Source organism: Schistocerca cancellata, chromosome 3 (genome assembly GCF_023864275.1).
Source record: "Schistocerca cancellata isolate TAMUIC-IGC-003103 chromosome 3, iqSchCanc2.1, whole genome shotgun sequence".
Lineage (NCBI taxonomy): Eukaryota > Metazoa > Arthropoda > Insecta > Orthoptera > Acrididae > Schistocerca > Schistocerca cancellata.
The window spans coordinates 243077200-243104640 of NC_064628.1; the positions used below are offsets into that span (position 1 = coordinate 243077200).

Genomic DNA, 27441 nt, shown 5'->3' on the forward strand with positions numbered 1-27441 from the left:
TTAATATTGTTCAAAATTGGTTCAAATGGTTCAAATGGCTCTGAGCACTATGGGACTCAACTGCTGTGGTCATAAGTCCCCTAGAACTTAGAACTACTTAAACCTAACTAACCTAAGGACAGCACACAACACCCAGCCATCACGAGGCAGAGAAAATCCCTGACCCCGCCGGGAATCGAACCCGGGAACCCGGGCGTGGGAAGCGAGAACGCTACCGCACGACCACGAGATGCGGGCTGTTCTAAATTCATATATATATATATATATATATATATATATATATATATATATATATATATATATATATATATATATATATATATCAGTTCATGACATCCAGTCTTACAAATGACTGTCTCAGATGGACACATGTCCAGATTATCCATTCTCAAAAATCCGCCATCTCACTTCCCAACATCCACCACTGCTGCCAGCTCACCTCCAACTGCGCAACGCTACGCGCTGTTAACATCCACCTACCCAACACTACAATGGCAGACAACAATGCAAACTAGCCACAGATTGATTTTCATACAAAGCACTACGTGGCGTTGCCAATAAGAAATCCTAAATAGCCTACTAACAATTTCCAGTCTGCAGCGGCGTGTGCACTGATATGAAACATCCTGGCAGATTAAAACTGTGTGCCCGACCGAGACCCGAACTCGGGACCTTTGCCTTCCGTGGGCAACTGCTCTACCATCTGAGTAACCGAAGCACGACTCACGCCCCAGTACTCACAGCTTTACTTCTGCCAGTATCTCGTCTCCAATCTTCCAAACTTCACAGAAGCTCTTCTGCGAGTCTTGCAGAACTAGCACTCCTGAAAGAGAGGATATTGTGGAGACATGGCTTAGCCTCAGCCGGCGGGATGTTTCCAGAATGAGATTTTCACTCTGCAGTGAGGTGTGCGGTGATATGAAACTTCCGGGCAGATTAAAACTGTGTGCCCGACCGAGACTCGAACTTGGGACCTTTGCCTTTCGCGGGCAAGTGCTCTACCATCTCAGCAACCGAAGCAACGCCCGGTCCTCACAGCTTTCCTTCTGCCAGTATCTCGTCTCCTACCTTCCAAACTTTACAGAAGCTCTCCTGCGAAACTTGCAGAAATAGCACTCCTGAAAGAAAGGATACTGTGGAGACACGGCTTAGCCACAGCCTGGGGGATGTTTCCAGAATGAGATTTTCACTCTGCAGTGGAGTGAGCACTGATACAAAACTTCCTTGACTCCTACCTACTGGCAGAGTTCGAGTTTCAGTGAGTAGTCTCTTCATTAGTGGCTGGAATGAATGGCTTGATAGGAAATCAACTGTCTCTCAATAAATTTTTGAATTTAACTTAAGAGTCAAAAGGCTTAAATTTTTATTTAGGACGAGAAGACCCTGTAGTGCTTAACATTTTACTTTTATATAGTTTTTTGTTTGTCTTTCTATATTTAATGATGATGTTTGTTGGGTTGACATGAAGAATAAATAAACTCTTCATTATTATATCATTTGTTTATGTTTATTGTTTTGATCCATAATTTATGATCATAAGATTAAGTTACCTTAGGGATAACAGCATAATCCTTTTTGAGAGCTAATATCGACAAAGCAGATTGCAACCTCGATGTTGGATTAAGAAAAATTTTGGGTGCAGGAGCCCAGAAATTAGGTCTGTTTGACCTTTAAATTCTTACATGATCTGAGTTCAGCCCGGCGTGAGCCAGGTCGGTTTCTATCCTAAGATTATTAATCCATATTTGTACGAAAGGACCATATGGATGAAATATTTTTATTATATTGATTTATATTAATTAATTTACTACTTTGACAGATTAATGTGTTGAATTTAGAATTAATTTATGTAGTTTTTTCCTACAAATAGTATTGATATTTTCTGATTTATTTATGTTGATTTTGAATTTTCTTTTATTAGTTATTTGTGTTTTAATTAGTGTTGCTTTTTTACTTTTATTAGAGCGTAAGGTTTTAGGTTATATTCAAATTCGAAAGGGTCCAAATAAAGTAGGATTTATAGGAGTTCCACAACCCTTTAGTGATGCTATTAAGTTAATTTGTAAGGAGCAGCCAATTCCTTTTATATCTAATTATTTACTTTTTTATTTTTCTTCTGTTTTTAATTTAATAATTTCTTTGGGTGTTTGAGTAATTTTCCCTTACTTAACTTATATGTGTTCTTTTTCTTATGGATTTTTGTTTTTTTTCTGTTGTACTAGATTAGGTGCTTATACCGTTATAATTGCTGGTTGGTCTTCTAATTCAAATTATTCTTTATTAGGTTCTCTTCCATCTGTTGCTCAAACAATTTCATATGAAGTTAGTTTGGCTTTAATTTTATTATCTTTAATTATTTTAATTGGTAGCCTTAACATGTTTGATTTTATAAATTATTAGCTTTATTGTTGATTTATTATTATTTCTTTTCCTTTAGCTTTAGCTTGTTTTGCTTCTTCTTTAGCTGAAATGAACGGTACTCCTTTTGACTTTGAAATGAGGGTGAATCTGAGTTAGTTTCAGGTTTTAATATTGAATATGGTATGGGAGGATTTACTTTAATTTTTTTAGCTGAGTATACTAGAATTGTTTTTATAAGAATATTATTAGGTTTAATTTTTCTAGGTGGTGATTTTTATTCTTTTATATTTTTTATTAAGCTTGCTATTATATCCTTTTGCTTTATTTGAGTTTGGGGTACATTACCACGTTTTTGTTATGATAAGTTAATACACTTAGCTTGAATAAGTTATTTACCTTTATCTTTAAATTTTTTTATTTTCTTTGTAGGTTTAAAGATTTTATTTATCTCATTTATTTAGTGAAATTTTTTAAGAAAAGTTAGTAGAAGAGTTAAACTTCTAGTTTTATGTTTTCAAAACATATGCTTTTCCTAATCTAATTAACTTATTATTCCTTAATTAGTTTATCTCATTCATTTGCAACATAAACATTAATTAAGAAGTATGTAAAGTAGATAATTGTTAAGATTTGTCCTGTTATAATATAAGGTTCTTCAACAGATCGTTTACCAATTCATGTTAACAAACATACAATAACTACTATAATTCAGAATAAAATCTGATTAATAGGATAGAATTGAATACCTCGGAATGGTGTTTTATTATAAAATGGTAAAATTGTTAATATTCTAATTGATAAGAATAATGCAATAACACCTCCTAACTTATTAGGAATTGATCGTAGAATTGCATATGCAAATAAGAAATATCATTCTGGTTGAATATGAACTGGTGTTACTAACGGGTTAGCAGGTACAAAATTATCTGGATATCCTAGGAGGTAAGGATTAATTAAGCATAATATAATTAATAATTATGTTATTAATACAAATGTAAAGAATCCTTGAAAGTAAAGTATGGGTGAAATGGAATTTTTTCGATATCTCTTTTAGGCCTAATGGGTTATTAGACCCTGTTTGGTGAAGAAAGAATAAATGAATGCTGCTATAGCAGCAATAATAAATGATAATACAAAATGGAATGTGAAAAATCGATTTAATGTTGCATTATCAACAGCAAATCCTCCTCACACTCATTAAACTAAATCTGTTCCTAAATATGGAATTGCTGATAATAAATTAGTAATTACTGTCGCACCTCAAAATGATATTTGACCTAAAGGTAAAACGTATCCTATAAATGCAGTTGCTATAACTAAGAATAGAATTACTATTTCAATTATTCCGGTGTGCATGTATATGTAAGATCCATAGTAAATTCCTCATCCTACAGGCAAATAAAAATAAATAAAAAATATAGAAGCTCCATTTGCATGTAAAGTTCGAATAATTCAACCATTATTTGCGTCTCGGCAGATGTGTACTACACTACTAAATGCTATTTCAATATTTGATGTATAATGTATAGCTAAAAATAATCCAGTTACGATTTGAATTACCAAACATAACCCTAGCAGGGACCCAAAATTTCATCAAAATGAAATATTTTTTGGTGCAGGTAAATCAACTTGAGTTATTAATAATTTTAATTATAGGATGTCTTAATTTAAGGGTTTATTCATTAGTAAATTATCTTATTTTACGAATAGGCATCTGGTTAATATTAGTGATTTTAACAACTGCTAATAGTGCTAAAAATAAAAAAATAATAATTATTATTGTAATAATAAATGTTGGTCTGTTATATAATTTTTCTAAAGATATTGTTATTTCTTGATAATTGATTGAATTATCAATATTTATAGTTTCAGTATTTTTGAAAAAGTCTATAAATACCGTTATATCTAGGATAATTAATGTTGATAAAATACATATTCATATTGTTAAGGTAATAATTATGGTAATTAATTTAGGTTGAAATATTTTGTTTGATGCAATTCTTGTAATATAAATAAATAGATATAATATACCACCAAGAAACGTTCAAAATAAAATATATGATAATCAATATCTTTCCATTATTGTTCCTGTTATTAGTCCAACTAAAAACGTTTGTAGGATAATGAAAAGCATTATTGATATCGGGTGTCTTAAATTAATAAAATTAATATTCATTACGTTTGATAGTGATATAATTATTATTTTGATCATTTCAGGGGTTAGTTTATTTAAAATATCGGTTTTGGGGACCGATGATGGAAGCTTTTCCACCTTTGAAGTTTTAAAAGTGGGGGCTAGACTTATTTCCGGTTTACAAGACTGGGATTTTTTTTAACTATTAAAACTGATGTTTATATTCTCTGTCTTTACTTCTACATTGGTTTATTTTCCTGGTGTTTATGTTTTTTCTTCTAAACGTAAGCATTTATTAATGGTTCTTCTGAGATTAGAATATATTGTTCTTTCTTTATTTATATTAATTATTGTTTTTGTTATTGAGTTTGATTATGATTATTTCTTTCCTGTTATTTTTTTTTTGTTTTTTCTGTTTGTGAGTGAGGGTCCTTTAGTTCTTTCTATTTTAGTTTCAATAATTCGTTCTCATGGTAATGATTTTTTTAATTCTTTTGGTTTATCTTTATGTTAAAGTATTTATTTATAACAATTTTTTGATCCCTCTTCGTTTAGTTAATAATTGTTGATGGTTGGTTCATTCTTTAATGTTTCTGTCGAGTTTTGTTTTTATAATTTGTGTTTATTCGTATGCATATTTGAATATAATTAGATATTATTTTGGTATTGACTATTTTTCTTTTAGTTTCATTTTGCTTAGTTTTTGAATTTCTTCTTTAATAATTACTGCTAGAGGTTCAGTTTATTTAAGTTCTTTATGGTTTTAATTTTAATGATTATGCTTTATTGTTCATTTGGTAGATTAAGTCTTCTTTCTTGTTATATTTTTTTAGGCTAGATTAGTTCCTACTTTACTTTTGATTCTGGGTTGAGGGTATTAACCTGAACGTTTACAGGCTGGTGTTTACTTAATTTTTTATACTTTGGTTGCTAGATTACCTTTATTATTGGTTTTATTTAAGGTTTATGATTTTTCTAATACTTTATATTTTCCTTTATTTGTTGATTTTGGTTCTTATTATTTTATATTTTATGTATTTATAATTCTTGGTTTTTTAGTTAAGATGCCAATATTTTTGGTTCATTTATGGCTTCCTAATGCTCATGTCGAGGCCCCTATTTCAGGTAGAATGATTCTATCTGGTGTTTTATTAAAGTTAGGTGGTTATGGTATTTTTCGTGTTATAATGGTTATTTCTTATTTGGGTTTAAAGTTTAATTATTTTTGATTATATTTAGGTTTATCTGGTGGGGTTATTGTTATACTTATTTCTTTTCGTCAGGTTGATTTAAAGTCTTTAATTGCATTTTCTTCTGTTGCACATATAAGAATGGTTATTGGAGGATTGATAACTATGAATTGGTGGGGTTGTATGGGTTCTCTTTCTTCAATGGTTGGTCATGGTTTATGTTCTTCTGGGTTATTTTGTTTATCTAATATTATTTACGAACGTTTAGGTAGATGAAGATTATTAATTAACAAGGGTATAATTAACTTGATACCAAGAATGTCTTTTTGGTGATTTCTTTTAAGATAATCAAATATAGCTGCTCCTCCCTAATTATTTTTGGTAGGTGACTTAGATTATTAAATAGAATTATGTCTTGATCTTCTTTTAGATTTTTTGCTTTAATTTTTTGTCTTTTTTTAGAGCTGTTTGTACTTTATATATATATTCTTATCCTCAGCATGGTAACTATTATTCTGGTGTTCATACTTGTTGTCTTGGTTATTTTCGTGAATATCATACTTTTACAGTGATTGCCTTTAAATATTCTTTGTTTAAAGGGCGAATATTTTTTTGCTTAGGTTGCGTAAGTATTTTAATTAAAAATGTTGTTTTGTGGAATCAATGATATGAATTTTTTCATCTTAGGCCATGAATTTATTTTCTGTTTGTTCTTTGAGTTTTTTCTTTATTTTTTTCTAGAACTATTTTTATTTTAGGTATTTATTATTTAATAATTGATTATAGAGTTTTTGTTGAGTCAGAACTTTTTAATTTAAATGGTTCTATGGTTGTTATGAGTTTAATTTTGGATTGAATGTCTCTTATTTTTATGTCTTTTGTTATATATATTTCTTCTTTGGTTATTTATTATAGAGAGGATTATATATTGGGAGAAAAGAATATAAATCGTTTTATTATTATTGTTTTAATATTTATTCTATCTATAGGTTTTTTAATTATTAGTCCTAATTTGATTAGAATTTTATTAGGATGAGATGGTTTGGGTTTAGTTTCTTATTTTTTATTTATTTACTACCAAAATGTAAAATCTTATAGTGCAGGTATATTAACTGCACTTTCTAATAGTATTAGTGATGTTGCTATTTTAATTTCTATTGCTGAATATTGAATTTTGGTGGTTGAAATTATATTTATTACTATGATTTTATTTCTAATTGTTTTGAAATAAAGCTTATTACTATATTAATTGTTTTAGCAGCTATAACTAAAAGAGCTCAAATTCCCTTTTCTTCTTGACTTCCTGCTGCTATGGCTGCTCCTACCCCTGTTTCTGCTTTAGTTCATTCTTCTACTCTTGTTACTGCTGGAGTTTATTTATTATTTCGTTTCAGACCAATATTAGATGCTTATAATTGTGGTTGTTTTTTACTTTTAATTGGTTGTATAACTATTTTTATGGCTGGATTGGGGGCTGATTTTGAATTTGATTTGAAGAAGATTATTGCTCTTTCTACTTTAAGACAACATGGTTTAATAATACGAATTTTGGCTATAGGTTATCCAAAACTTGCATTTTTTCATTTATTAGCTCATGCTTTATTTAAGGCATTATTAATTATGTGTGCAGGTTCAATAATTCGTAATTTAAAGGATTCTCAGTTCAATTGTTAATTTTATACCTTTAACTTCGGTTTGTTTTAATGTTTCTAGTTTGTCTTTGTGTGGTATGCCTTTTTTAGCAGGGTTTTATTCAAAGGATTTGATTCTTGAAATTGTTTGTTTAAGATGGATTAATTGTTTAATTTTTTTCTTTATTTCTTTTCTACTGGTTTATCTGCCTCTTATTCTTTTCGTTTGTTTTATTATTCAATATCTGGTGATAATAATTTTTATTCTAGATTTTCTTTTGATGATAAGGGTTATTATATTTCGTTTGGTATAATTGGTTTATTGTTTGTTGCTGTTTTTGGTGGTAGTCTTTTGTCTTGGTTAATTTTCCCTATTCCTCATGTGAGTGCTTTACCTTATTATTTTAAGTTTTTAGCTATTACTGTAGTTGTTTTGGGTGCTTATTTGGGTTATCTCATTTCTAATTTTGATTTTTCTCATAATTTATTTTCTTTAAGTATACTTTCTTTTGTTAGATTTGCTGGTTCTATATGGTTTATACCTTTTCTTTCAACTAAGTTTATTAGATATATTCCTTTAAAATTAGGTTATTATTCAACTAAATCATTTGATTATGGTTGGGGTGAATTATTTAGTGGTCAAGGTTTATATAGACTATTTATTTATTTAATTGGTTATATCCAGGATTGATATGATCCCAATTTCAAGATTTATCTTCTAACTTTTATTTTTTGAATATTTATTTTAGTGATATTATTTTTCATTTACTTAAATAGCTTATAATTAGAGCGTGACACTGAAGATGTTAAGGAAGTATTTTTACTTTTAGGTATTTATAAATATAGATATATTATTTTTACAGTGAAAATGTAATGTTTTATTTAAACTATATAAATTTTAGAAATGTTAGTGGAGTATAACCGCTAATATAAAAAGTTAGCAGCTTCCATATTGGCTTTACATTTCCTTAATTGGAACTTTATAGTTCAATTATATTATTAACAGTAATACACCTCTTTTTGGCTTCAATTAATAAGAATAAGGGTATTCTATTTACCAAACTTCCAGGTCGAAACTGACTGCAATATTTCGCTTCTTATTCTATTTAAGGTTGATTGATTATATCAATACTTTTTTAATGCAACCCAAATGTTATAGTTAACTACAACCCTTTATTCTGCTCATTGTAAGGCTCCTTGATTTCATTCATGGTATGGTCCGCCTAATAGGACTACAATAAAAAATATTGTTGATACTGTTCAGATTATAATGTCTGAGGTTTTGAAAATAATTACAATTGGAAGAATTAGTGCAATTTCTACATCAAAAATTAAAATAATTAATGCGATTAAGAAGAATCGTAGTGAGAATGGTATTCATGCTGATCTTTTTGGATCGAACCCATACTCAAATGGGGATCTTTTTTCTCGATCATTAATTAATTTCTTTGATAATGTTGTTGCAAGAATTATAACAATTATCGGAATAATAAATCTAATAAAAACTCTTGTAGATAAAATTAGGATTGTTTTTCTTGATTTATATCAAGCTTTCTGATTGGAAGTCAAATGTACTATTTATACTAGAAAACAATTATCTACCCCATCAATAAATAGAGATATACTTGAAAAAAGAGACAGCATTGGTTGTATATTTTTTACTATCACGAAATCGATTTTCTGTCACTGAGTGACCATCTTCAGTGCTATATTGTATAACTTAAATTAGGATGCACTGTTGTCACTAAGCTTACGGCAATCACTAAGCTTACGGCTGTCACTCAGTGACAGAAAATCGATTTTGCGATAGTAAAAAATATACGACCAATGCTGTCTCTTTTTTCAAGTATACCTGTTATCTGGTCGTAGTGCACAAGACAACATGGAGTCGCCAATCAATAATTAGAGATGTATAAGAATAATCATACTACGTCTACAAAGTGTCGGTATCATGCTGCTGCTTAAAATCCAAAGTGGTGTCTTGTTGAGAATTGATTTATTGAGTGTCGAAGTAAACATGTTGATAAGAAAATTGTTCCAATAATTACGTGTAGACCATGGAATCCTGTTGCAACAAAGAATGTTGATCCATAAACTGCATCTGCAATAGTAAAAGGTGCTTCTCAATATTCGTATGCTTGTAATGCTTGAGTATGGTTAGATTCTATTAAACTATGATGTGCTCATATTACTGTTACTTCTGAGGCTAAAAGAATAGCTGTGTTAAGTAATGGAATTTGTATAGGATTAAAAGGTTGAATTCCTATTGGAGGTCATAGTAATCCTAGTTCAATAGTTGGAGCTAGTCTTCTTCTAAAGAATGCTCAGAAAAATGAAACAAAGAATAATACTTCTGATGCAATAAATAAAATTATTCCTCATCGTAATCCAATTGACACAAATCCTGTATGTAGCCCTTGATATGTCCCTTCTCCTACTACATCTCGTCATCATTGGATTAAAGTAAGTAAGGTAATTCCGAATCCAATTATAAATAAGTTAATGTTAAATAGGTGAAATCATTTTGCTAATCCTGATACTAGAACTATTGCTCCAATTGCTCCTGTTAATGGTCAAGGTCTATAATCTACTAAGTGGAATGGGTGATTTGAGTGAGTTGTTTACATAGGTTTAGTATACTTCTCTAGAATATAAAGTTCTTAAAATTGAGAAAACATAAGCTTGAATTATTGCCACTGCTGATTCTAGAATTAATAGAAGTATTTGTCCAATAATTAATAGTGAAATTAAGTTTATTGCTATAGATGGTCCTGTATTTCCTAGGAATGTTAACAGTAAATGTCCTGCAATTATATTTGCTGCTAGTCATACTCCTAGTGTACCTGGTCGAATGACATTTCTAATTGTTTCAATTAATACTATAAATGCTATTAATGGAGGCGGTGTTCCTTGTGGAACAAGGTGTGTAAATATATGATTAGTATGGTTAATTCATCCAAATAACATGAATCTTAATCACATAGGTAGAGTGATTGCAAATGTTAATGCTAAATATCTTGTTCTAGTAAAGATGTAAGGGAATAATCCTATAAAATCATTAAATAGCATTATAATAAAAATTGAGATAAAGATGAATGTTGTTCCATTACATGATTTTGGTCCTAGTAGTGTTTTAAATTCATTGTGTAAGGTTAGGTTTAGTTTATTTCAGATAATATTAATTCGTGATGGTGTAAGTCAAAACATTGATGGGAATAATAATAGTCCTAAGAATGTTCTAGTTCAATTTAATGATAAATTGAAGATGTTAGTTGATGGGTCAAAGGTTGAAAATAAGTTTGTTATCATTTTCAATTTAAGTTTTTTATCTCAATTGTTCTTTTTTCTGCTCTTTTAATATGATTTGGCTTAAATGAGAAAAAGTTTACTTGATTGTATAGGATTAAGGTAGCCGAAAATATAATGAATAGGGAGAATCATATGAGAGGGGATATTTGAGGGATTTGGATTAATTTCCCCATCAGAAGTGGTCGTTAATTTACTATTGTTTGGTTTAAGAGACCATTACTAACTTTCAGCCATCTGATGTATTTCAAGGTGTACTAATTGTTTAGTTATTTTAGATTGACACTCTAATGTTATATATTTTAACTAACTCCTTAGATTATCTTAGATAATCACTTGATAAATAAGTTTACTGAAGTTCTTTCAATTGCAATTGGTATGAATCTGTGGTTTGCTCCACACATTTCTGAGCATTGTCCAAAGAATAATCCAGGTCGGTTTATTGTAAATGTTCCTTGGTTTAGTTGACCTGGTGTTGCATCAGTTTTAACTCCTAATGCAGGAACTGCTCATGAGTGTAGAACGTCTGATGTCCCTGTTAATACTCGTACTTCTGTATTTATTGGTAGAATTGTTCGGTTATCTACTTCTAGAAGTCGAAATCTGTCATTTTCCAGGTCTTGTTCTGGTGTTATATAAGTGTCAAATTCTATGTCTATAAAGTCCGAATATTCATATCTTCAGTATCATTGTCGTCCGATGGTTTTGATTGTGATTATTGCGTCTACTGAATCATCAAGTAAATATAATAGTCGTAATGATGGAAGTGCAATAAAAATTAGGGTAACTGCTGGTAATGCTGTTCAGATTGTTTCAATTAAGTGTCCATAAAGTATGTTTCGGTTTGTATAGTCAATAAATAATATATAACTTAGGGCATAACCTACAATTACTGTAATTAATAATAATATGACCATAGTATGATCATGGAAGAATGATAGTTGCTCCATTAATGGTGAAGCTCCATCTTGAAGGGATAAATTTGATCATGTTGCCATTTGGATGTTTTCTAATAAAAGGTCAAACCTTTATTTGTAGAGCTTAAATCTACTGCACTAATCTGCCATATTAGAATCTAGAAATTAATGGTAATTCTGAGTAACTGTAGTCTGCAGGTGGATTATTTTGTAGCCATTCTGTTGATCTTCTTATATTAGCTCTAAATATAATTGCTCAGTTTGTAACCATTCTTTCTCATATAATTACAATGAATATAGTAATTCCTACAATAGAAATTGTAGATCCAATTCTTGATACTACATTTCACGATGTATATGCGTCTGGGTAGTCTGAATATCGTCGTGGTATTCCTGCTAACCCTAAGAAGTGTTGAGGGAAGAATGTTAAGTTTACTCCGATGAATATAATTGTGAATTGGATTTTTAATCACATATTGTTTATAGTTACTCCTGTAAATAGTGGGTATCATTGAATAACACCTCCTATAATTGCGAATACTGCTCCTATAGATAATACATAATGGAAGTGGGCTACTACATAATATGTATCATGTAATACAATATCAAGTGATGAATTTGCTAATACTAATCCTGTTAATCCACCAATTGTGAATAGGAAAATAAATCCTAAAGCTCATAATAACGGTGGATTGAACTTGAATTTAGTTCCATATAGTGTAGCTAATCATCTGAATACCTTAATTCCTGTAGGTACGGCAATAATTATTGTTGCTGATGTAAAGTATGCTTGTGTGTCAACATCCATTCATACTGCAAATATGTGATGTGCTCATAGAATAAATCCTATTAATCCAATTGATAACATAGCATAAATTATACCTAATGTTCCAAATGATTCATTTTTTCCTCTTTCCTGACATACAATGTGTGAGATAATCCCAAACCTGGGTAGAATTAAAATGTAAACTTCTGGGTGTCCAAAGAATCAAAATAGGTATTGATATAAAATTGGGTCACCTCCTCCCGCAGGGTCAAAGAATGATGTATTTAAATTTCGATCTGTTAATAGTATAGTAATAGCTCCTGCTAAGACTGGAAGTGAAGGAAGGAGGAGAAGGGCTGTAATAGCTACAGATCAGACAAATAAAGGTGTTTGATCTAAAGTTATACTTTCTGATCGTATATTAATTGCTGTTGTAATGAAGTTTACTGCACCAAGAATAGATGATACACCTGCTAAGTGGAGTGAGAAAATAGCTAGATCTACAGATGCACCCCCATGTGCGATAGCTCCTGCTAGAGGAGGGTAAACTGTTCATCCTGTACCAGCACCGTTATCTACTATAGAAGATGTAAGAAGAAGGGTTAATGAAGGTGATAGTAATCAAAAACTTATATTATTTATTCGTGGGAATGCTATATCTGGTGAACCAATTATTAATGGTAGAAGCCAATTACCAAATCCACCAATTATAATAGGTATTACTATAAAGAAAATTATTACAAATACGTGGGCTGTAATAATAATATTATAAATTTGGTCATCTCCAATTAGAGATCCTGGTTGCCCAAGTTCAGCACGAATAAGTATTCTTATTGATGTTCCTACTATTCCTGCTCATGCTCCAAATAGGAAGTATAAAGTACCAATGTCCTTATGGTTTGTTGAGAATTATCATTTTTGTGGTAAGATGGCTGAATTTTAGGAGGTAGACTGTAAATCTACTTATGAGATGTTTTCTCTCTTACCATGTTTTAGGTCTTATATTCAATTATGATTCTAGACTGTAATTCTAGAGGTGTGAAATTTTACTAAGGCCTAAAAGATTATTCTTTTAATTATAACTTTGAAGGTTATTAGTTTAATTAACTTAAGTCCTTAGTATAATGAAATTAAGGTTGATGTTAAAATCAATCCTATTGTTGAAATTATTACTGTTATAGGAAGAATAATTCTTGATTTTTGAGACTTTATCTTTATAGATCATGAATTTTCTGTGTATGACATAATTAGAGCTAAGAATCTAATACGTATGTAATAATAAAGTGTAATTGTAGTTAACACGACTATAATGGTTATAATAGTTGTTATGTTGTTTTCTATTAATGATTGTATTACAATTCATTTTGGTAGAAATCCAAGAAATAGATAGGAGAGATAGGAATATTATGAATTTAATTTCAGTTTTTATACTTCTGGCTGAATAAATTTGGTTTATGAAAAATAGGTTTATTTGCTTAAATAATAAAACGATGATTAATCTTAGTAGTGAGTAAATAATAAAATATAGCTCTCAGATGTTTTCTCTGACTGTTAGGGATCTAATTATTCACCCTAAATGTCTAATTGAAGAATATGCTAGAAGTTGGCGTAGAGATGTTTGATTTAAACCCCCTATTGCCCCAATAATGATTCTTAAAATGATAATTGTTCAAATGAAAGTTCTTAGCTGAATACAATAAGATAATGCCATTATTGGGGCAATTTTTTGCCATGTTATTAATGTTAGACAATTATTTCACCTTGAAGCTCCTATTACTTCTGGAAATCAGAAATGAAAAGGTGCAGCCCCAATCTTTAATGATAATCTAGATCTGATTATTATTGATGGAATAAATTCTATTTCTCACCCTATTGGATACTTTATTTGAATCAACAAAATTGAAATTAATAGTATTGTCGATGCTTTTGCTTGGACAATAAAATATTTAATTGATGACTCATTTATTATTACGTTTTTATTTCTTGTTAGGAGCGGAATAAATGAAAGTAAGTTGATCTCAAGTCCTATTCAAACTCCAAATCAGGAATTTGATGAAATTGACAGGATCGTTCCTATCATCAATGTTGATAGGAAGAGAAGTTTTGTAGAGTTGTTGGTCATTAAAAAGGAGAGGATTGATACCTCTATAAATGGGGTATGAACCCATTAGCTTGTTTAGCTTACCTTTTTACATTAAGGTGTATGATGCATGTTAGTTTTTGATACTAAAGGAGTTAGTTTAATTCTATCTTATGTAATTTTTTAATGAAGGTAATTTTTATTTACTTGATTTACCCTCTCAGGAGTGCTAGTTCTGCAAGTTTCACAGGAGAGCTTCTGTAAAGTTTGGAAAGTAGGAGACGAGATACTGTCAGAAGTAAAGCTGTGAGTACTGGGCGCTCAGTCGTGCTTCGGTTGCTCAGATGGTAGAGCACTTGTCCGCGAAATGCAAAGGTCCCGAGTTTGAGTCTCAGAAGGGCACACAGTTTTAATCTGCCAGTACGTTTCAGTGCAGAGTGATATTTACTAAAACGCTCCCGTTACATTTATCTAGTATGTTATCAAAATCGTTATAACAAAATCTTCATAGAAAAGATGATACCATTAATTTCTGGAGCAGGAAAAGTTAATGAGCAATAAGACATCACACGAAGACAAAGTCCATGATGCTTCATCTCCACCCAGTTTCGAAAGTAACCACACGCGTTCCCTAACACTTGTTTCCAGACATATAAGTACCCCGCTTGTAAGTTATCCCACAACCCCGTAATAACAACAGGATGTATATGGCTCCAAACCAAGTGCAGCTCAGAATTATTCACAGATTTTAGTGTGTTTTTCTCCAGAGGCGCGCGTTTCTCTTCACTGGACATCCACACCTTTTATTCACTGTCAATGGTAAAATCCGCCACAGCTGTAAAAATTATTTATTTCTAAAATGGGAAGCACTACCCAGTTTCAGGACTCATGTTCCATCTTCAGGGGCATCTGCAAAATTAAAAAAAAATAGTAATACGTATTCCTATGGTTCATCTTCTCAAAGATAGACAGAACAAACAAAAATTCTTAAAAAAAGCTTTATACATACATTAAAATGTGCGTTCACATAGGACTCATAACTGAGATTAAAATTTGTAAAAATAGTTCATTTTTAGTACATGACATGCACAGGACCCCCTGCACTCTAATTTCAAAATTTTCACTTAACACCAGTAATGGCATTACTAAAACCTGAAACCAACAAAAGCGTTACTAAAATCCTAAGCCACAGTTTCACTCATTCTTTAACAAATTTAAAAGGACGTTAATATTGGACAAAAGGATCATGAAGATACCAAACAAACATGAACGTAACCTGCAAAAATCGGCGAAATGGATCTTGTTGCTGCATCTTCTGTCAACGGCGTGATACATTTGCTCTCATCTAACTGTTGTTACTTGTTTGAGCTTTTATATTTCCTACACAGATAACAAGTAGTTACAGTACCCAGGGTTCATCTGAAAAGAAGATAATATACGATACACCTTCTGGTGCACAGCAAGATACATAAAAAAAAATCGTGTGGTGCGATGACGCAACTAGCATTCCACAGTTAGGTGAAAATGATTTGATATCCAAAATGTACTATAACCTAGTCCTCGTATTACCGTACTATTACTGTATGCCCGCACCACAGCATATGCACTAACGTGATAGGCAAACAACAACCAACAATGTCTGTTCCGTTATGTGTGTTCTACACAAGGCAAAAAGCATATATACCACCCATGAGTTTGCGGAAAAGCAGTGATAACAAGCACCGAATGATGTCAGTTCAGAGTAGCAAATTTCCTTCCGCACGGAATTACTCAGAAGGCCTACCACATAACAGTCCTTTGACACGGCCCATCTGTACCACAGAACAGAAAGCTGCTCCCATATACCACATTCCATGAGAAGAACCATACCATCATTTCCAAGCTACTTAGCCTCGTTCCTCTATGAACGCAGTGACTCAAAATCTCCATAGACTTAACTACAGTAATCACTGCACGTTTCAACATAAATCACAGAGCACTGACTGCCTTAGCACCACACACACATTCGGCTACATACAGCCCCATATACCGGCCGCACTTGCTTGTTGTCGCTCCATGGTCCATGGTCCCCTCAAGTAACAGCCATCCTCACTGCCACCATCGCAGACACGTCACATAACTTACTACCTGGTGATTTCTGAATGGTCATAATTGGACCATTAAGTAGACTATGCCTGGCAGCATAGACTAACCTCTTTGTGTCCACACATTAATACCTCAGCACATCACCTGCTGCCCACGGGAACATTAACATTAATGGCTTGCCCATACCACAAATAGCTGAAGGCACTAACCAAACTGAAAACGTACCACTCCTAATAGCTACAATCATTAAAAATCTTTCATCATCTAAACTTGTCTGTGATCATGTAGTTGTGTGATGGCACCTGTGGTCTTCGTGGAAGTCTGCCTTCAGCAGAGCAACGGCTAGAACGTTTTGTTTGCGTCCCGTCCGCGGTCTAGACCAATGTGTGCAGTCTGTTTACATCTTCACCGCCGCTTTGTGCTACAACTGTTGACAGACGTGCCATGGTTCAAGTGTATCGAACATCTGAGATCAAGTTTAGTTTTCAGTCGGACTATGCGCGATCCACGGCATTTGAAATCGAATGCCTCCTTCACGATGAAGTTCACCTTGACCGCAAGGACATAGTAGACATTTCTGTCACCACTAGCGTCGCATATGTCAAAACGATAAGCGACGCCCTCTGTCATGACGCAGTGTCCAGATATGCCAGCGGCCTCAAGTTCAAACACGCCGATAGACACTTAGGACTGCGTTATTTTTTACAAAAGAAGTTGTTCCTCTTTTTCAGGGCACACTGGATGAGATCGTCCTTGGCGGCGACTTTAACAGTGTCCTAGCGCCAAAGGACCAGTTCGTGCGACTGGAGAACAAGGGGAACTTCTTAGATGGTGGATGCTTGAGACCATCTAAGAGGAGATCGTTCTGGGTTCACCCACTGCAAAAGCCATTCATCCAGCTGCATTGACGTGGTATACGTCTCTCGTCTCCTTACACCCCGTTGCAGAGCTGTGGCTAGCTGCATTTACAGACCATATCGCCGACATAAGCGCTGTCGCTCTCCACCTCCAGCAGGTGTGGTGAAGCCAAAGCCCCTGGATACTTACTCTGCTCAGCTCACTTTCCCCGGCTCTAAACTCGCCATCGTGGTTGCCTGGCAGTCACTCATTCGCCGAATAGGAGCATATAACACAACACTAGAGTGGTTGTTTGCTTGTGCCAAACCGATCATCCGGCACTGACCGCATACTGCCTCATGGGACCGGCAGTCACTCGACTTCTACTACACCGTCTTGCGTGACTACGCTTCTATGCTGCCCTCACCAGAGAGAAGAAGTGGTAAATAGGGCATAACGATAGATAGTGGCACATGTGTGCCGACAGGTAGAGAGTCCGATCCTTCACGCACTGATGCCTAATAAGCTTACGGTGGACAGGTCGCCCATGTATCATATTAGCAGAGAACGCTGACAATGGCAACGAACGCTGATTCGTATAACGGATGTGGATGATGAGCAGCACTTTTCTACACAGCGTGACATCAGTACAGCCTTCTGCAAACACTAGACCGCTATCTGCTTGGCTCAAGACTACAACCAACTGACAGTGATGAAAGTCACACAGCAGATCTATGGTATGTTAACCCCTGTCATGGCTAACGCCTTGATGACAGACGTTACTGAGAAAGAAGTGCTTGATGACATCAGTAAAGGCGAGACCCATACATAACCGGGCTTGGACGGATTCCCTTTGGAATTCTATAGCATTTTACAGTGTTTTCTTGCACCGCATTGGCTATCCATTTGTCAAGAGCTGCTGTCACCAGAGACGTCAATTCACGCTACAAACATTGAAGGTATGATCATCCCCAACACAAAACCGAAAGACGGAGCACAGATTCACGATCTCCCCTTAACACTGCTTAATTATTACATGAAAATATTCACACACCACTTGGCGGCACGAATCCGGTCGACGCTGTGTAGCCCCATGTTAGACGTCTAAAGGTCGTTAGAAGGACCAAATAATATCCAACCTGCTGTGCAGATGTCGTGATATGATATCCTTGGCGAATACAGACAAATGACCAGGTGCTCTGGCATCTCTGGACTTTAGCCAGGCCTTCGACCTAGTCGACCACACTTACTTGACGTACACCCTTCTGAACGTGGAATATCGGCAGCCCTTCATTACCATGGTCATACACCTCTTTTGAAGGGCGACCTCGAAAGACCTGATCAATGGCCGCCTCACGAGCCCTATTCCTATTGCACGTTCAGTGCGGCAGAGATGCCCACTATTGACAATCCTGCAAACAACGGCGCTTGAACCTCTGTTATGCGGCCTTCTTCGTCAGGAGATTACAGGCGTTATGGTACATGGAGATAAGTTTCGATGTATAGCCTACGCCGACGATTTGGTGGTCCTGCTGATAGCGTCCTGACTGTCGAAACATCGGTTGATATGAATGTAGAGGCAGGACTCCAGCGTGCGTGTTTCTCTCCCCTCCGACTCTGTGGCACAAAGAAGTGTCTAGGTATCGAATTCAGTAGCGACATACGCCATGCAGCGGTCCGTAACTATTGGCGCCTTCTGCTACACGTCAGGGCTCTCATCGTCGACCGACGGTTGCAAGCGATGGACATCATTCAACGAATACACTTTGTCAACACTCGTCTCCATGACCTGATCCAGATCTTACCACTGCCAGCCACAACTGCGTGACGTTTGTTAGCATCCTTTGGAAATTTCATCTTCACTGGTATGCTATTCCAGGTCAGTTATGAATTACTGACCTTCCCCCCTAATCGAGGGTGACTCGTTCGTGTGCATGACAGGGTGGTAATCCTCTTCTGTGTTGTGTGTTTAGAAATAGGGGTGGTAGCCCCCAACTCAAGCTGTGGAGACTTGTCCACAAAGTCTGACAAGCTCCTCCTGGAATCGTTTGAGCCACCTTCCGTCGCACCCCTGGTGACGTCACGAAACAATCCCCCTCTTTACACCATTTAAGCCATTTTTACGTGCCATTTAGCTATGTTCGCCTCGCCGTACCGACCAGGCATCAAGTGACGATGTGGGACGTTTGTCACTTCCTCCAAAGGACTTGACTCCCGAACGCCACATAGTCGAAAGACGTGAACGTTCGATGGAAAATCGTGTGAAAAATGATAAGGATGGGCCTGGTGGTCGCTGATGTTCAGTCCACGTGGTGTGCAACAGTCAATTGCAAAAAGGTAATACAATCAAGACTTCACTAGATCAACATGGCAGACTCACCCAATTACACTACCCTGCGGAACGCCAGACACAGATGCTGTGAAGAAGCGGATCACATCTGTCACCTACTTCGACAAATCCTGGCCTACTTCCTTGCTCCACACACCCTCCCCTTCCCGGACGATATCTACTACTCTCGTACGAAAGCCAGTCGTGTGGATCGAAGGACATGCAGTTCATTACCTGTTTCGGAATGATATCAAAGAATCTCGGATTTCTGGAATTACTTGCAAAAAACGCGTACCAGTACTGTTCGCAATGTGACGTACCAACAGTTCTCTTCAAATTACCAAGGCAATGCTTTACGCGACCATTCGTGCGGCTGGTACCTTCCGGGTATGAGACGACACTCGTCTATGAACTGAAGACTAAAACATGCAGAACCATACTATGGGGAACTAATAAATCTTTCCATGAAGACGTTGCCGATCGGTCCAGCCCTGGATGCGCGACGCGGCAGGAATCGCTAAGCGCCGCCGTCTTTCTCACCCCGGGAGAGGCTTTCTTAGTTTATTTTATGCACTTTCCTTTCCTTAGTCTGCTTACTTAGCTTTTCCCCGTAAAACTAAATAAAATAAAATAAAATAATGAATGAATAAATAAATACGTTAAAAATCAAAGTAAAAATTTCTTTTCTCTGTATTTAACTTTACATCGTTGCCAAAGTCAGTCCCGGTAGTTGAGGGTGCGGGGAAGCCGCAGGCAGGTCTCGAGATCTGACCCCTGGCCACTCTGCTCCCCAAACCCACATCGACCGTAAGAAAAAGGAAAAAATTAATATGAAAGAAAAAGATAACAAGAAAAAAGGAGGCAGATGAACGAGAAAAACCTGCAGCGTCTTTGGTCAGTAATCAAAACGTCCTCGGTCCCGGGTTCGAACCCTGACACAGGTTAAATTTTGAATAAATTAATCAAATGTGGCAAACGAAGACTTCCAGCATAAGAAGTCACCTTCATTCTGCCAATGACCTTGTCAAAGAGGGCAGAGGAACTGACAGGGTTCAGACACTAACTTGTCTTTAGGTTGGGAAGCTGCCCCTAAAGCCGGAAGAATGAGTAATGATCCACGGCATTAGGGTACAGAAGGCGATGGAAACACATACATAATGTGTACCAACAGGACGGCCTACAATTGAAAACGTGTCACGACGACCTTTCCATTGGCATAAGATTCTGGAATAGTCCACCATTCGGATCTCTGGAAGGGTAGTGCTAAGGAGTTGGTGAACATGAGAAAATGAACTGAATAAAAAACGAAAGAATAACGTTCTACGAGTCAGGGGGTGGAATGTCAGAAGTTTAGACATAATAGGGAAGCTAGAAAATCTGAAAAGGGAAATGCTAAGACACAATCGAGGTGTTTTGGGGATCAGCAGGTTGAAAGGGAAAGAAGAAAAGGATTTCTGGTCAGATGACTGCAAGTTGACATCAATAGCAGCAGAAAATAGTATAACAGGAGTAGAATTCATTATGAATAGGTAGGTAGGGCAGAGAGAGTGTGTTACTGTAAACAGTTCATTGATAGGGTTGCTCTAATCGGAATCGACAGTAAACCAACACCGACAGCGAAAGTTCAGGTATACATGCCGACGCCACAGGACGAAGAGATAGAGAGAGTATATGAGGATATTTAACGTAAAGAGCGATGAAAACCTGATAGTCATGTGGGACTGAAATGCAGTTGTACGGAAAGGAACTGAAGAAAGGTTTACGGGGCACGGGAGAATAACGACATCGTAGCGGAAATGAGACTGGAGGTGGAATCAATTTCAGTTAGTAATAGCGAGTACTCTGTTCAAGAATCACAAGGGATGTAGGTATACTCGAAAAAGGTCGCGAGATACGGGACGATTTCAGTTAGATTACATAATGGTCAGGCAGAGATTCCTAAATCAGACACTGGATTGTAAGGCGTACCCAGGAGCGATTACAGATTCAGATCACAATTTAGTAGTGACGAAGAGTAAGCTGAAGTTTAAGAGACGAGTCAGGAAGAATCAGTGCAAGATGAGAGGGATAAAGTACTAAGGAATGAAGCATACGCTTGAAGTTTTCTGAGGCTATAGATATTGCTATAACGAGTAGCTTATTAGGTAGTTCAGTTGAAGACGAATGGACTTCTAAAAAACGAGCAGTCACAGTAGCTGGAGTAAAAAGCATACGTACATAGAAAGTAACTGAGAGGAAACCACGGATAGCACAAGAAATCCCAGTTTATTGATGAAGCAAGTAAGTCAAAAATGTTTATCTAAAATTAGGAACACAGAAATACAAGTCCTTAGGAATTAAATAAACAGAAGGTGCAGGGAAGCTAAGGCGAAATGGCTGCATCAAAAGTGTGAAGAAATCGAAAGAGAAACGATTGTTGGAAGGACAGATTCAGCAAATCGAAAAGTCAAAACAACCTTTTGCAAGGGTGGTGATATTAAGACGGCAATAGGGACTCCACTGTTAAATGCAGAGGAGGGAGAGTGAATGGATGGAAAGAGTACATCGAACGCCCCTTTGGGGGGTAAGGCTTATCTGACGACATGATAAAAGGAATAGAAGTTGACACAGAAGAGAAAGGTGATTCAGTATTACAAAGAGTTTAAAAGAGCTTTGGAAGACTTAAGATCATTAAGGCACTAGAGGTAGATAACATTCCATTAAATTTTCTAAAATAATTCACGCTGATGTGTCTTATGATCCACACAGTTCTGAAGAGCCCGAGATGCTGGAGTTGGTGCTCATGTGTGCATGATGTGTGCTTGCTTGTGCGTACGAACTGTGTGTGTTTCTCTTTTCCTGATGAAGGCTGTGGCAGAAAGTTGAGTGTCTTTTAATTGTGCCTGTCTGCAACTTAACGTGTCTGCTTTACGGTAAATAGCAATCTGTCTTTTTCGATATCCTTGTTCTTATTATAGGGCCAGTGTTGCTAATGAATGGATCAATAGCTCACACACGACCATTGAGGCCACAAAACAGAGTAATGTCATGTTGAACAAACAGATAATACAGAATGACACCAATGTAAACTTTATCACTTGATAATGAAAGAAAATACTACAAAGAGCTGAAACTCTTCCTTTTTTTTGTTGTTTGTTGCTCAATTGCTACGAAAATACCTCCAAACAGCTAATTATGATTTTAGCGATGGGTACAAGCTATCCATAGGCTTCAATATGAGTATTGTTTCTGGTAGAAGAAATTTAAAAGTTGTCTATAGGAATTTTTGCTTTACTTGTTGCAGTTCTGGTTGCCCGGGACTGATCCTCGATGAATATCCGAACAGGCTGAAGGAAAAGAAACATCGTCGAAAATGGCTTCAGAGGCGGAAGTGTGAGTTTCTAAATGACTTTGTATTTTTGGGGATCTACAGGCTCCAGATGTTTAATAAACTTAAACATAGTCCGTAGTAGGCTGTAATGTAATGCTTATTTAATCGTGTGATTAGCTGATTTCAACTACGCATCGTTGTCCAACACATTTGTAACATCTGTATTTCATGTGATTGTCAGATCATTCTTAATTATAAATGACATCATATTGAAATAATAAATAAATCTGAAACCTTTTGCTTCTCCTATCTTTACTAGTGGTAGCGCATTCAAAAACATAAGCAGTTGACACAGTGATCAGTAACCTTTTAGGTGTTAAGAGTTAGTGGACGACAATTTTCAAAAGCTCTGACGTGCCTTACTTATTAGCCTATGTTCAGGAAAGGCTTAACATGCTGGTTAATATTACCTGAATTTTTCGAATGTAGAAGAAATTGTGAGCACTTTCAACTTCTAACGTACTCCCCATTCTCTTTGTTTCATGCTACCAATACCTCTACATTCAGGTGTGTGAAGAGCTGCGTCACATACAATAAACGTTTCAAGAATGTGGAATCCTAAAATCGTATGTGGAGAAATAACGAGGCATTCGAGTGTCTGCGAATTTAGTATATCAAACCATTGAAACATCCCCTTAGAAAAATTTATGAATTACATTGCTGGTAAACCGCTTACGCTATTTGATTTTCAAACAGCTGAGCAAAACTGAACGTACTCAGACATTTCCCTCTTTACTTCTTCGGATCATCACTAAACTGACACACAATATTTTTAGCGCAACGCAATCTGACTTTCAATAATCCCTACAAAAGAATGGCCGTGACTAACAATAACCTATACCTTTCATGAATCACTTACCTCACACAAATCTTCGTTACTCGAACTACTGCAATACAGCGAGCGCCAATACAGCCAGCTAAATAGAAGATTCTAACAACTGAAGGCACTAACTACTGATAGGCACAGTTAGCAAATGAAAGATTTTGATATAGAACAAACAATGTGTTTACCTTAATAGTGTTCAAAAGTCATAATATATATATATATATATATATATATATATATATATATATATATCATTTCATGACATTCAGTCTTACAAATTTCGTTTTTCTGACAGACACACGTCCAGGTCGTCCGCTCTCAAAACTCTGCCATCTCTCTTCCCACATCCATCACTGCTGGCGGCTCACCTCCAACTGCGCAACACTACACGCTGTTCACATCCAACTGCCCAACACTACAATAGCAAATATTCCAACAATGCCAACCAGCCACAGATTGCATAGTCAGAGATTTTCATACAGAGCGCTACTTGGCATTACCAACATAAAAATCTAAACAGCCTACTTACACCATTATTTCCATATAACATAGAGTTACGCACTTAAAAGTATTAACTGGAAGTACGAACTGGTCCCTTACTACATAGAATTTCAATTTGCTGAAGATTAATATGAATTACAGGGAATCCCGAAATACGACAATATTCTGAATAACATTAGTATTAATGACAGCGATAATTTCTGTCGTACGTTGCATAATATAAGCTATCTCGAGCTATACTGACTCTGCCAGAGTTTCAAACATTCCATTGTGAAAAAAGTCCAGCCTCCTTCTATGACGAGTGTGCGATGTATGCATGATCAGTAAAGGCCATAAACAGCGTGGGATGCTGCTGACGACATCCTGTACCCGGAAGTTTTGCCTGTTTGTCATAAGCACTTACCGAGTGAAATAATTTCTCCGTTGTGTTGGGAAATATCGCAAGATGTCTCCTCAAGACCATAGCGGATTTTTGGAAAGAAATAGCAGTTAAAGAGATGGTACGGTGTGTAATAAACAAATTATTTAAAAATGTGACCAACAATCTACCGCCTATAAGCATTATTCCTTTAGGTATTCCTATTGTTAGGACGTATCTTGACACAAGTCGTCTTTTCTCCTGCAATAAAATGAAGATCGTGAAAAGAATTAACAAGATTTTGTACAATCCTCGCCGTGTTATGCATACTGAAAGATGTGTTCGACGAATTGGAGATGTGGCGTTGTTTATAGCCTCAGTCTTCTATCCACATTCTTCGCTGAAATGAAAGATACTAGTCAGTGACCACTCCTGAAAAGTTATACCGACTCAGTCTGGCAACATCATCTAGAATCTATGTGTCACATGTGATTGTCGAATTGCTGATCAACCTACAAACTGCACATGAATTTTTGACACTCAAAATGTTATTTAGAGAGTTAACAGTCAGGTAACTTGATACGTAATTTCATGGGATTAGACGACAAAACGAAGCTTTAATTGAAATACGGATTCACAAAAGTCCCACTCTGTTACGAAATTAAATTGCACTCTGTCAAATTTTCTATTTTTTATCACTGCTATCCACACCATCGGACGATTACTCTGACAAGTCGTGCCTGTAAACTGGTTCCAAAATAATATAGCAAAGGAAAGAAAAATTATATTGAAGTACTCGAGAATCATTAACACGATTTCATGAAAAAATAAACGTACCATATCAGCAATTCTGACATTGCGTTTGGTGATGGAAGGCAGTGCAAAGTAAGAGCAGAATGCGTTCCTAGCATTTGTGCAGACAGAGAAAGCTTTCGAAAATATAAGATGTAATGAGCAGTAGACAGTATTTAGAAAAAAGTACAGAAACAAACGAATATTGTGTAACATCTACAAACCCCAACTGAGAATAATAAATTTTGGAAAAGGTTTAAACGTTTTATGAAATGATTCTTTTAGAAGTAAAAAAAAGTAGTTTAGAGAAACATTCGAGACGCCTTCGAATATCCTGAAAAGCATGTACAGCAAATAAGGAGCCTACTGAGAATCTTAAGTTCATTGTTGAAACTTGACCTTTAAAACGTACCAGATGATAAAGTATGCCAAGGCTACATAACAGTTGGGTCAACGTAATAAAAGAGGCAAATATCCCCCAGTAATCTTTGAAATTCTAAGATTGTAAGTCAAATATTGAACTTTAAATTCTCACCAGCCTATACATTTGCTATACATGGTTTCGAGCATCATTCAAAGGCATGTCATACGCTTTTCAAATCTACTTTACTTCTTACTTTTGGAAACATATTTCACAAAACATTTGACCAGATATTTTTTCAGTTTTTATTTTTTTAAGTTTTCAATAATGTATTATTATATTATTATTACATTAATATATTTTTCATTATCAGTGGGTATTGTATTATTATTAAGTTTGTGGCTCAAGAGAAAGCAGATAAGTTTCAATTTATCTTGTGATTTCATATGTATTCTCTCTCTTTTTTCTCAAAGTGGAATACGAATTCCACAGTTTCTTCTGTGATAAGTGGAATTTTAGTTCCTTGTTCAACTCGTGAGTTGTCGGCCCTGATGCTCACTATTATCATCCTCAAAGAGCATTTATATGGGAGTTGCAAGACGTCCTTCCGTTCTAAAGTGTTGCTTTTCATGGAAGGCCTCTTAGACGTGCATACTCATCGACAACTTCTAGCACGTGATACCCATTGTCGATATAAAATTCTTCTTTTGACTATGAAAACTTGGACAAAAATCCATTGGAAATTTCTGTGGAGTGTTGGTTTCTCTTCACGCAAACATTTGCATTTAGAAGGATGCAAAGTAAGGTGGCAATTTATCATTACTGTTGTACTACTTGTAGTCAGAGAAGCAGTATAGATACTGAAGGAACAAAAATTCGAGAAATATATTGTTAAGGTTTGTAGGCGATGTAGCCCCTGTGGTCGGATTTAAGGAAGGTCTATATAACTTACTGAAAATATTGGGCAAGATGTTTAACACTGAATAGGACTAAAAATATAAACGGGCCAAAGAATATAGCCGTGAATAACATAAGAAATATAAATAACAACTTTCTTAATCTCAGAATTGGGAACAACAGTGTAGTGGAAGATTCTAACATGATACACCGTCCCTAAAGTTACTGGTGTTCAGGGAATGATATCCTTCTTTTCTTTCCACGGGTCAGCTTAGTGAGATGGTAGGTTCCCTTATCCTCTAACTTTTCTAAAATGATGATTTTGTTCTTAAGTATATGTTTACTATTCTTACTGTTTACTCCGTCACGCTACCTACGAAGTAAGATTTTTACAGACATGCTCAAGCAATATATATATATATATATATATATATATATATATATATATATATATATATATATATATATATATATATATATATATACTCCTGGAAATTGAAATAAGAACACCGTGAATTCATTGTCCCAGGAAGGGGAAACTATTGACACATTCCTGGGGTCAGATACATCACATGATCACACTGACAGAACCACAGGCACATAGACACAGGCAACAGAGCATGCACAATGTCGGCACTAGTACAGTGTATATCCACCTTTCGCAGCAATGCAGGCTGCTGTTCTCCCATGGAGACGATCG

At 35.3% G+C, this 27441-nt stretch overlaps 1 protein-coding gene across 1 annotated transcript in view; it reads left to right on the forward strand.

Annotated features, from left to right (window-relative positions):
- Nucleotides 1–27441, forward strand: part of LOC126174878 (ATP-dependent translocase ABCB1-like) — a 206369-nt gene that overhangs the window by 13702 nt on the left and 165226 nt on the right. Inside the window, exon 2 of the mRNA XM_049921294.1 lies at nucleotides 22920–23008. Within this exon, the coding sequence (XP_049777251.1) occupies nucleotides 22989–23008 (20 nt within the window). The 5' untranslated portion in view covers nucleotides 22920–22988. The remainder of the gene's footprint in view (nucleotides 1–22919; nucleotides 23009–27441) is intronic.